Source organism: Etheostoma cragini, chromosome 20 (assembly GCF_013103735.1).
Source record: "Etheostoma cragini isolate CJK2018 chromosome 20, CSU_Ecrag_1.0, whole genome shotgun sequence".
NCBI classification, from domain to species: domain Eukaryota; kingdom Metazoa; phylum Chordata; class Actinopteri; order Perciformes; family Percidae; genus Etheostoma; species Etheostoma cragini.
Window position 1 is genome coordinate 12,352,216 of NC_048426.1, and position 12,478 is coordinate 12,364,693.

The following is a 12,478-nucleotide window of genomic DNA, read 5'->3' on the forward strand; positions in this document are numbered from 1 at the left end:
TAAAAAAAAATCATTAACAATAGGACTATTAGTATAATATGAATTTCATGACTAATGTTGATAAATTATTGTTACAATGCAATTTTTCTTTGATATGTAAAAAAAGAATACCTGAGAAAATGCCATTCAATTCCATTTTTAATATTTAAGTTTTACAGCGTGTGTAAATGTGTCAAGTGCATACAGGAAAATGTTTAAAAGGGAAATGGTCATAACAAAGCAAAAAATGATGGTTTATTTACAGATCATATCTACAATATATCTGCTGTAGCAATACATTTCTTTCTGTAACTTGATGATGGACGTACTCAAATAGCAATAATTCTCTCTGAAATATACTGTAGATGTATAGGCACAATCAGGTGCATGAATACTTTAAAGCTTTGGCTTGTTTCCATCCATTATTTTTCTGTAATGAAAGGCAGATATAGCAGTCGACAGCTTTTCCTTTGTTCATTATCCCACTAAGAAGTTGGACGCTCCTTGCCGTCTTTGAACTCTTTCATACCATATAGACATTCCTGACACTTCAGTTCTTTTAGATTCACACGAAAAAATACTTTCACACCACAAATGACTTACACACACTTTTAAGTCAACAACAATAATAGTAGTTATATCCAATACCTACTGTATTTACCGTTTTTGTATTTAAGTAATTGACCCTGAGGCTAAACCTGTAATCCTGTTGTCTTCTACTTATCCTTGGCAGCAAAGGCAGCAAGATAGAAAGGCAGTTAACAAAGTCCCAGAGGAGTTTACAAGCAGCCAAACGTGGCCTTAATCACAGTTCCAGAGGCTGCCAATCAGAGGATCAGGGACAGACATAAACCCAGCAGCAACAATCCAAGGCTACAAGCTGTAAAGACAGCCGAGTTCCTGAATGTGATCAGGCCTTCGACTGTTGGGTACACACGCGTCTTGTCCGAGATGTATTTGGACAAAACAGAAATGTCCATGTCACCTTGTCACACAAGTTGTTGGAAAATGACAGCTTTGATTAGTATTTGGTTGGTATTTGATGATATTTTACAAATACAATTGAATCTACCTGCTGCCCATGCTTAAAACCAAATTATTCTCTATTTTTTACAGTGCTATTAGATTTGTGTCAGACAGCTGCAGAGCAATATAAAAAAATATGCATCTTTAAATAAAACATTCCCACCAGAGTGAGTTAAATATGTTCACCAAGAGGGGACCCTCTTAAAATGAGCAGATAAGGACTCTTTCCTAAGACGTGAAAATTACTGATGGATAAACGGCCCCTGCAGTGTCTTGCTGTTGACAGCTGCAGTCATTATGTCCTTGGATTAATTTCAAGTAAGTGAAATGCAGTGATACATTGAAACATAAAGGTGACTGAGGGAACTGACGATGCAAAATAATTTGTATTCTAAATTAATGCACAGAAAGAAAATACACAAAACAAGAGTCTAAAGCTACGCTAATGGCTCTGTGGGGCTGTATTTATAGGCACAGTGGAATTTTTAGCTAATAATAACATTAGCATGCTAACATGTTACAGTGACAATGCTCATGTTAAGCATGTGTTTATGATGCTCACTATCTTTGACTAGCATGTTAGCATGCTAATATTTGATAAATAGCACTTACCACCAAGTACAGCTAAGGCTGATGGGAACGTCATTAGTTTTATATTAAGTCATAAACCAAAATCTTGGACAAATTGCCCCAAAAAAAATTGCCAATACGTCCAACAGTTGGTAAAGGAATATGTAACCGTTTGTTGAAATATGGCTTATCACGGTCTCCCCTAGCTGTAGATAAGTGGGTCAAAGCATGTTTGTCTCAGTGCATGTATTGTTTTAGTCCAGTGCAACACTGGCAGCGGCCCCGCTAGTTAGCTTAGCATAGTGAATCGAATCCTATGTCGTTGGTTAGCATGTTGTGAGTGAAAGTGAGCCAACAAAAAACAACAACCTAATTACTTCTTGTGGCCTACATATTCACAACAAGTACAAATAGCAATGCAGATTAACATTTTCTGTATATAATATATTATATATCTGCCTAGAAATTCTTAGTTCAGTAATTAGTCTTAATCAGTAACAATATGCAGGCCACAAGAAGTATTCACGTTGTTGTTATGTTGGAACAGAAATTGCTTGGGTGCAACATGTTTTAAGCTTGACGCTCCTCCCCAGACAACAACAACTTTTTTCCACTTCTCAATGTCAACAAGGACATCAGTCTGAGAGGGTGTCACAACGAGCAAACCTTGTGTAAGCAAAAAAATTATGAAAACATGACACAGAAGTAGGCCTAAACTAGATGCAGTTGTATTTTTTACATAATCTACAAGTAGTAGGCTAGTCGAAGCATTATAACCGCTTATCGAACATCACAGTTAGTACCAAAATTATTTTAAGATTATCATTATTTATTGATTTCCTTGCACACAGATGGACATAAATGTCACGTCAAGTCATTTTACATGTTAAATCTTGTTTTTTCTTCTTCTGTGAAACAACTAAAAAGTCAAAGATAGGCAGCCTGTGTAATTAATGATATCCAGTCCAGGCTACCTTGAGGTATGCTACTGTCCATTAGGATGGGGTTTCCAACAGCTTTAACCACATTCCCAAAGTCGTCAAAGGTAAGTTTTAAGTAGCCAAGGTACTTCCCAAAGGCAAAGCCCTGGACCACGGGCACGTTTCTCCCATCGTTAGACCTCACCATAAAAGGGTATGGACCTGCGGGCACTTCAGTGGATGGCTGGTTTCCTGCCAAGAAAGTTTGCAGTACACGGTTTCTCATTTCCAGTGACAGTGAAGGTTAAACAGTGTTTTTGCTCTCGCAGTTTGGAACCTATTTGTTGTATGAAGCACAGTTTAAGTATCTGAGCATAGTGTGAATGCTAAAAAAGGACTTCTGCAGCCAAATTCAATACAAAAAACAGTTAAAAGACACAACCTCAGCCACTAAAGCAGGACAGAATGGAATAAAATGGGATGCTAAATACCCTTATAGAGGAATGTGTTGGTGTGTCCTCCAATAACGACATCAACTCCTCTCACGCGCGTGGCAATATCTCGATCCACGTCAAAGCCAGAGAGGCCCAGGGCAATGATCTTATTATAGCCCTGTGTTTCCAGCTCATCAACCTGAACCTGAAGTGCTTTCACTTCATCCTCAAACTTTAAGTGTTGGCCTAACACACAGGGAAAAAAATGGAAACAAGTGCTGAAAAGTAAGCAAACATCTGTAGTACATTAGAAAACAGTGGGAAAAAAAACTATTAGCTTATGTAACCACACTGGAAAAAGCTCCAGATGGTGTCATAAATCCAACTTTCTTATTTAAATCTCCTGAACTAACAAAGCTTTTACTCAAGGAACTGCAGCATGCAACAATTAAGCAATAAATACAATTAAATACTTCATCAATCAAACAAAAGAATATGCTGGTACCTGGCATGGATAAGAAGGGGGTCTCAGCAGTGGTGTAGCCCACCACAGCAACTGTCTCTGAGCCCACATTCATGACTGTGTAGGGCTGGTAGTAGCAGCTAAGTGGATAAGACCAGAGAGATGGTGATTGACTTCAGGAGGAAGGGAACGGCTCCGCAGCCCCTTTGCATCCTGGGAAGTGACGTGGACATGGTGGAGGATTACAGATACCTGGGTGTCAACAGTGACAGCAGGCTGAACTGGAAGGTCAACAGCACTAATGTTAACAAGAAGGGGATGAGCAGACTCTATTTCCTGAGGAAGCTGAGATCCTTCGTGTGCAGCAGAAGGTTGGAGATGTTCTACCAGTCGGTTGTGGCCAGCGCTCTGTTCTCCTCCATCTGCTGGGGCAGCAGCATCGGAGCCAGCCATAAAAACAGACTGAACAAACTGATCAGGGAAGGCTGGCTCCGTGATCGGCTGAAAACGGGACACTTTTGAAGCTGTGGTGGAGAGGAGGTCACTGAACAAACTGCTATCTATCATTGATAGCCCCGACCACCCTCTCCACCCCACACTGGTCCAACAGAGAAGCAGCTTCTCTAAGAGGCTCCGACAGCTTCGATGCTGCACGGGCCGCTACAGAAAATCATTCATACCACAAGCAATAACACTTTTTAACATGTCATCTCTTGGTGCTAGATGAGACTTTTGTACACCACACTACTGCACTAATGCAACCTGCACATTTGGTTTATTTACATGTAGCATACATTTTTACATTTTAGCATATTATTTAAGCTGTCACACATTTTTGTTCCCCCATCCTGTACATATTCAAATATATTTCTTTGTACTTTATTCATATTATTATTTCATGTATATTGTTGTATGTATATTTTTCCTAGTATTTCATTTATATTTATATTGTGTGCTTTGTGACTGATTTTGCTGCTGTAACACAGTAATTTCCCATTTTTCTTGGGATCAATAAACATCTATCTATCTATCTATCTATGTATCTATGTATCTATGTATCTATCTATCTATCTATCTATCTATCTATCTATCTATCTATCTATCTATCTATCTATCTAAGCTTTGGGGCCACAGTCGGATCAGGTATAATGTTGGCATACCACAGAGCAAGTAACATTTTGGAGGAAGTACTGAATGAGACCCTCCACTCCGTTGTCAAACTCATGTTTTCCAAAAGCCTTAACTAGAAAAGAACACAGATTTTATTAACTAATAAACCCCAGTGAATTCGTCTAATCAAAGACTACATCTGTAATTATACTAGCAATTGATCTCAGAAACATGTTAACAGAAACATAAAGAACACAATTAGAAGAACATTTTTACATAGCATCATAACCGAGTTTGTTCATGAAGTGGGCTGCTTCGGCGCCTTTATAGTAGTTAAACCAGACAGTTCCCTGAAACTGGTCTCCAGCATCCAACAACAACACGTTCTTCTCCTTTTTCCTGATCTCCGACACTGTAGTGAACCTCCTGGCGACCCCGCCGAAGCATGGACCCCCGGCTGGACACTTCCCCGAATCCTCGCTGGTCTCCTCGATCCGTGCATGGTTGTCGTTTGTGTGAAGCAGTGTCACCTCGAAAGTTGAGCGTGTGCCCGAACAGTTTAGAAAGATACAGAGCAAGGTCAAGAGAGCGCACCGAGAAGTCCAGACGCTCATCGTGTCGTTGTGCGTAAAAACGCGCCAGTTACAGAAAGTTATCCATAGCACATGAACAAGGTGTGGGCTTTTCCTCAGGAGTAGGATGTGGTAAACTAAACACAGGGGGAGATACTGGGCTCACAATATTAGACAGTTCCCGCATTGACAAATAGAAGAAACTAATACGTTTATTAATGGTTCATAATTTAAATATTAATAATGTAGTCCTATCACTGATTTTTTCAGACCCTCATTAATATTTGGTTTGGACCCTCCCTTCAACTTTAAAAATGCAATATCCTCCCCTCAGTATCTTTCATGCCCAATACTTTAATGGCAAATATTTTCACATACCCTCTGCATTTAACTTTACCAAAGGTCTGTTGCAACTGCTAGTATAGATACTGAAAACATGACCCTCCTCACTAATTTCCACAAAACTATAATGATAGCTCACATACAAAATATTGACTATTTACAACCCTGCAGCATCTCACTGAGACTTATAGGGTGATCTCTGTATGTGGTGATCTCTAGTCTTGGTACTAGTGCCTCTAAACCAGCAGCACCCCTTAGTGGAGAGAATGAGACTAGAAAACTAAAAAGTAATCAAATGTTATTCAAATAGAAGCATTGTGGCTCCCAAACTTTATTTTCCTTGTAGATGAAATATTCTAAGAGGAATATAAACTAATAGTTTAGGCAACTAATTCAGTAATAGCTGAAATATTTTCTCTGAACATCACAATAAATGGTAATGAAGACTCATAAACTGCAAGGATTTAATCATTGTTATGATTTAATGTGTACTTTAAAAGGAAATAGGTCAAATTGCCTGTGATGACTCTTTTTTTGTGGCAGCCTTTAGAAAACTAACAAAGTATAAAACACATTTTCCCTAGTTACAAGGAGGAATGGCAATCATTATTTTGGAACTTTTTAGGTTTCATTCAGTTTCCCCTGCTGTACAAGTGCAGACTATTTGGGTCCATGAGCATCTATCGACAGACATTTCTGAGTGGGAAACAAAAAGACACCGTTCTCAGCGATGAGGGAGGAACATCCACATCAATAACACTTGACACAACAATATGAAATAACACAGCAAGCAATGAAAACTGTTAATAACTCAATAAAAGAAACACTCAAGTGTAAATAGAAATGCATGCATTATTGCACAGTAAGTTTGTGCATAATAGTAGTAATCACTACTTATACATTTCTGTTATGATCAATGCTGGTGATGTCTGGGTATGGGCGGCGGTGATACTGCTGTGACAGCAGGAGCAGGCAGTAATCGTCATCAAAAGGCAGGCAGAAGTCCAATAAAATCAGGTAGGCAAAAGTGCAAAAGGAGCAGGCAAGAAACGTAAACAGGAAACAGGCTAAAGTCCAAAAACACCAAGGAGGCAAACTGGAAAGAAACGATGAAAGAGTGACATAGAGACAACTGCAACCTGGCAGAGGTGAAGTGGGAATGGTGAGTATTTAAGAGCTGGGATAAGGGGAAGCTGAAAACAAACAGGTAAATCAAATTAGGGGCGGAGATAATAATCATACAGGCGGGAAAGCAGACAAAGGCAGGAAGACAAGGGACCATGGATGTAACCAAACAGTGGATTTCAAAACAAAACAGGAAGTAGATGAACAAACAGAAAACACGAAACACTACAACAGAAACTTGACAAAACCATGACAGGTTTAGCTCACGAGACATCCAAAGTAGGCTAAGTTGCTGCATGCTACACTTGAAATGCAAAGCTGGATCTATAACTTAAGCAAAACATTCATTGCGACTACATGACCTCGCTGTAAAGCTAACTCAGTAATACAGTGGGCAATACAGCACCGTAAGAAAAGACACAAACTGAAAAGTTAAACATCACACTTTAATGTGAAAAAGTTGCGCTTTAAAGCTGTACTTAACATGCTTTTTTTAGACAGCATGACTCCAGAAAAATAAATTTATGTTTACTTATTCATTTTAGTATGCCCACTAATGTAAACTGGATTTGTCTACTGAATCAACTTACCGCTCTGTGTTAATACAACTTGACCTGTTAAGTTCCACCTTGTGCACCCAAGGCAACAGCTTTCTGCGAAAATTTCTAGTAAAGTCAACTAATTCAGGTTAATAGTGTGCAACTGGTGCAGTTTGACACAGGAGTTGACACAGTTAGACAGATGGTGGTGTACTTGAAGCGCACGCACACACACACACACACACACAGTGATATTTGGTTTCTCAAGCCTTTGAGGAGGGCTGAATCCCCCAGTATACTTTTTACCCTTCTATTTACTGCTCCTTTGAGGGGCTAAAAGCCCTTTCTGTCGTGTTAAATGCAGCAGTGATAAAGGGGGTTAACCTTCTGAAATATTTGATGTTAGTCTTCATAGGTAGTGAGATGAGAAGTGTTTACCCAATAAATCATCTGTTCTTGAACTCTTTTATACACTGCTTTGAAATGAAGCAGCAGCTGCAACCACAACCCTGTATTTCAAACATTTACATTTATATGACATACATACCGATATATAATGTTTTGCCATTATCCACAGCCTTGCATTGCACATATTGCTGCCAGGGCGATGAATTTTAGTGATGCTGGTTCCAAACTTCCACTCCGTTCCCGTCCTGCTCAATAACCTTTCCTCTTCACACTCCACGAGCCTTTCCCCACATCAGCACTGTTGTGTGCTATTAGCACTAGTTTTCTCAGAATTAGGCTGGTCGCCTCCTCTTGCTATCACCCTAATTCTGCGCTCAAACCTCACACGTACAGTGTATAAGTAAAGACACACAAACACACATCAAAGAGCAGCATGTCCAGATTGTTACAATGTTTGCAGTCTATACCGCAAGATAACCCTTTAATTGTTAAAATAAGACCATCTGTGACACTGCAGCTGGATGCTGTGAATGTTTAGAGAGAATGATATGCATTATGCAACAACCCTCAGGGACTGACACAATGGTATCACTGCAGCATCATTACCAGGGCTTAATAAATAAATTCTACGCTTCCCCGTTTTCCTCCTCAAAGTGGGAACTAGTTCCAGCTCTTAAAAGTGCTGATATAACTCATAAATGCCTGCAGTCAGTCTCCCAATCTGACCATGCAGTCTCCAAATGGACTTGGACACTTCTACTCGAGCCAAAATTAGTCTGACCGCAGTAAAACAGGCCTGTTATCAACCAGTCAGTCATCATCATCACTTAGCTCATTTCCTGTCACATGTTTTCCTTTAGGGAATGTAATTCTGCCCGATGTAGTGCATTTAAGTTTACACTTTTCCCCCTCTTCTTCCTGGTAGCTGTGAGCTGTAATGTTACTTGGATCAGCCCTTTACTTGAGTGACCTACACAATATTCCCAGCGAGGGACTCACAGTAGTGGGGCACAACCACTCCAAAAACTGTCTCAGTCCTGTACATGGTGGACCGGGCTGTGACACCAGCTTTTACATATATAATTGTCACATTTGGAAAGACCTCAAAAAAGCTTCCAGTTGTAAATAGAAGCCCATATCTCCACCGTTACATTTTTAGAAATAGGCCTTCGGGAGCTGATTGGCAGATCAGAATGCACCATATGCCATCAGACTAGGCTGGGGCACGCTGCAGTGGGACGGGTTCTGCAACTCCACATATGTCCCATATTTGATTCTGTCATTGTACTCGGCCTACAGATTATACACAGCGGTAGAGGAAGTATTCAGATCCTGCACTGAAGTAAAAGATACTCCGTTACATTTAAATTTCACTTAAGTAGCACAGTGGCAGGTATTAACATTAACATGTTAAAGAGAAGTATACGTAAATGTATTGAAATGTCATTACAGTGAATTTATAATATGTTATCAGCATCTTTAAAGTCATCCACTGATCTAGCACTGCACTCCTATAACTTTGCACCAACATTACCCACAATGCAACCACAGACATGTCAGCCACTGACTCAAGTGACTTAATAGCTACATGAGAACATTTATAAAACTCCACAAAGCTCCCTCTGGAGCCACAAAAGGCTTTATTCAACTTTTTCCACATAAGCAGTAGAACTTCACAAGACCTGTAAATGAACTTTGATGTATAAAAGTAGCGCTCTTCCCCTTTAAATGGGATACCTAGTCGGGGTGGAGCTAATTTAAACTACTTTTTTTATACTGCTGGGACGTTTAATGTATAACAATATATCATATTGACAGTGAAAAGTTTATGAACACGAATTAACTTTCTTGATTAAATAACGTAACTTTAGGTAACGTAGGTTACGTAACTTTACTTAATTTTTTATTTAATTGAGTGACCAAACTCAACCTAAATGAAACTGACCTTTTTTGTTTTTTTTGTGCCATGAACATGAAACTGAATCTTTATATACACACTTATATACATACTTGCTTACTTTTTACAGCTTCATAACTTTTAGGATCCAGGCTCCAAACATGGCTTACCTAGATGCTCAGCTTGGTCATTTCTCCAGAGTTTCATTTCACACAATAAATACTTGGATAAGATGGAGCCATTTTCTACAGCAATAGTTTTGGGTATGTGGAGAGGGAGGGTTGAGTCTCACATCAACAAGGGATCTGCCCTGATTTGCGTTTGCCCTATTTGGTCTCAGTCTCTACAGCTGTCAGTTACAGATAGAAATAGAAGTCCACAACAACTAAAAGGCCACCCCTAAAATTGTTTTAAAAGTGCCCTTGATTAAACTTCCCTCTGAGAAAGTGTAACTAAGTGAAAATAAGTGTTTGTTGAAGAGTCTACTCTTTATTTATTGCTAATGTGTGGATTACCTGTATGTCACTTTAAAGCTGCACTAATCATTTTTTTGTATATGAACAAAGGGTGAGGTTGTCACTCTGAACGAAATATTCTCTGTATTTCTGCACATATACCTCCAAAGAAGACATACAAAGTTTGCAACTAGCTGGGAAAAATAGAGGAGCATTTAGCAGATAAAGAGACAGACTTTTCTATCAGGAGGTGGTGGAGAACCAAAACAGAGATAAAAGGGAAGTGAATATTACACTTGTCTGGTGGCCAGAAACACAACTCATAATACAAGTGAATGTTGCTCTGTGTCTGCTGAAGCAACTATTTTCTAACACATTAGCCATAATTAAATTTTATGTTTATAGCTCAACCTGGAGCTGTATACTTTGCAAATCTCAGACAACTTGTACTTCAGACCTACAGCTTATTCAATATTCAACGCCAACTAACTATTCACGTGTCGAAGTTCCACACGAGAACACAGTTTTCATTTGAACAATGATAAACTCATGCCAGAAATTCCCATGGCCTTTTCCCTGCCAGATGTCTAGTATTTCAGGTAAAAATTGTGCCGAGGCAACTAAATTATAGTTGTAGTTTAAATCAGCTCAAGAGGATGAATTCAAATACAAACAAGCAGCCGAAAACTCTAATTATTATTTAATTTCTGTCAAGTTACGATTAAAAGATTTCACTGCAAGATTCTATTGTAAAACTCAAGTTGATTTTCCACCACACTATCTGGGGATTTCTACCATTTGTTTTAATAGTCATGTAACATTTATCGAATTGTAAAGAAAAAGGTTTGAAAAAATTGCCCTGTGCTTGCATGTGGTATAATGTATCAACTTTAAGTCTCACTGGATACCTTATTAGCTAACTAAAAATAGGACTTTCAGGGCCAGTGTGAGATTGGATGTAGCCAGCTACTGTGCTCTGCTGCAATGTGTTTAGAGGTGAGGGGAGATAACAGACATCGAGTCACAAAAATTGCCCAGTGCTGCTGCTGCTGCTCCTGCTGCCGCCGCTGAACTGGGTCACTCACACCAAAGCCTTTTCACACAAAAAACTACAACTGGAAACAAAATAAACATTAGGATGACAGTAACAAGCAGGTTTTTTTTGTAAACAGTGGTAATGGTGGCTGTATTGGGCCCAGTTCTCATGCATTAGCACTGCCAGCTGGTCATGGTCAGTCAAGGGGTACAATCATGAACTCACAGGAGGGTCTGTTTCACTGAGTACTGCCTCCCGGTACTCTCTGCTGAGCTCGGATCCAAAGACATAATTGCTGTTTGTCGCTGCCTGCAGGGGAATTCTGTGCAAAACAACCACAGAAATCTCTGAGGACATAGTTTCACTTCACCAACATCCATTTTGAATTCACCAAAAAGTAAACAATCTGTGCCCAACAGGAATAAAATATACACTATAATCAGCTTTTACAACATTGCTTATTGACACTGTTCTACAACAGATGCAATAGTGAATTCATTAACACCAAAAGCAGTTGTCTGGGATTAGAGAAAAAGCCCATTGCTAATGTGATTTTCCAAGGTGTCAATGGTATATATGTATGTCTTTTAGATAATGTTGGTGTTTTAGTCAGTTAAAGTGGTTTATCACCACACTGTTCACTCTTCCCAGATGAGTACCCCCAACCTGACTCTTGCTCATTAAGATGTAAAAGGATTTTTAAAGGTCCCATGGCATGAAAATTTCACTTTATGAGATTTTTCAACATTAATATTTGATCCCCAGCCTGCCTATGATCCCCCAGTGACTAGAAATGGCGATAGGTGTAAAGCGAGCCCTGAGTATTCTGCTCTGCTTCCCCCTCTCCTCCTCAAAAGCTGCAGGCTCAGAAATGGCACAAACTAAGGAAAGCTCATTGTGGAACTGTCTCTAGTGGCTGTGATTCTGCACTAAGGCTGACTTTTGAGGTCTGTCTAAAAGCCTCCAAGGACCACCATGTCTTTGGACCTTTAAAGCTTGCAAAAGTCTTTCCATGTGCATAAGTGCAAGTATAAAGTGCTTATAAAGTGAAGAATAAATGCGGGAAAACTGAATTGCAATTGACATAAATGCATTAGTCAAGTACATGCATCTGCAATCCATCAAAAAAAATCGTTGATACTGTTATTCTAGGGTGACATTAACTACATCCGCCCAGTAGGACAATGCTGTTTAAAAACTTTGATGGTCTATTCCTTTTTTCTTGCCATAGATTATTTGTTAAAACTGTAAGTTCAGATGAATGCATCATTAATTTGCACCTCAGTGAGTTACCTTCATAGTACATTAAACTCTAAGTGACGCTCAACTGTTTGACACAAATGCTCTTGCCATTTTTTTTCTTTTTGAATTGGCTTGTCTGAAGTTTACGACAAAGGTTAATGTAACTGCTGAGAACAACAGCAAGCGTAGACACAGTTAAGAGTGGTTTGGTGGGTATTTTTAGTAGTTAAGGGTCTCTTATTTCAGTATTTCCCCAGACAGAATTTTAATCTTTACAGCTTGTAGAATGCGTTCAATGTACCACTGGTGGTTCGAAATTGGGATCATGCATCATTTCTCGGTTTTGATCGCGTGTAACTT

At 39.3% G+C, this 12,478-nt stretch overlaps 1 protein-coding gene across 1 annotated transcript; it reads right to left on the reverse strand.

Annotated features, from left to right (window-relative positions):
- Positions 1 to 2,174: 2,174 nt before the first annotated feature.
- Positions 2,175 to 5,195, reverse strand: LOC117936277 (5'-nucleotidase-like). The gene is made up of 6 exons (XM_034859152.1): positions 4,779 to 5,195; positions 4,536 to 4,631; positions 3,435 to 3,532; positions 2,987 to 3,175; positions 2,550 to 2,747; positions 2,175 to 2,215 (listed from the first exon to the last, which is right to left on the reverse strand). The coding sequence occupies exons 1-6, from the start codon at positions 5,114 to 5,116 to the stop codon at positions 2,211 to 2,213; spliced, it is 924 nt and encodes a 307-aa protein (XP_034715043.1). The 5' UTR covers positions 5,117 to 5,195; the 3' UTR covers positions 2,175 to 2,210.
- Between the last annotated feature and the right edge of the window lie 7,283 nt (positions 5,196 to 12,478).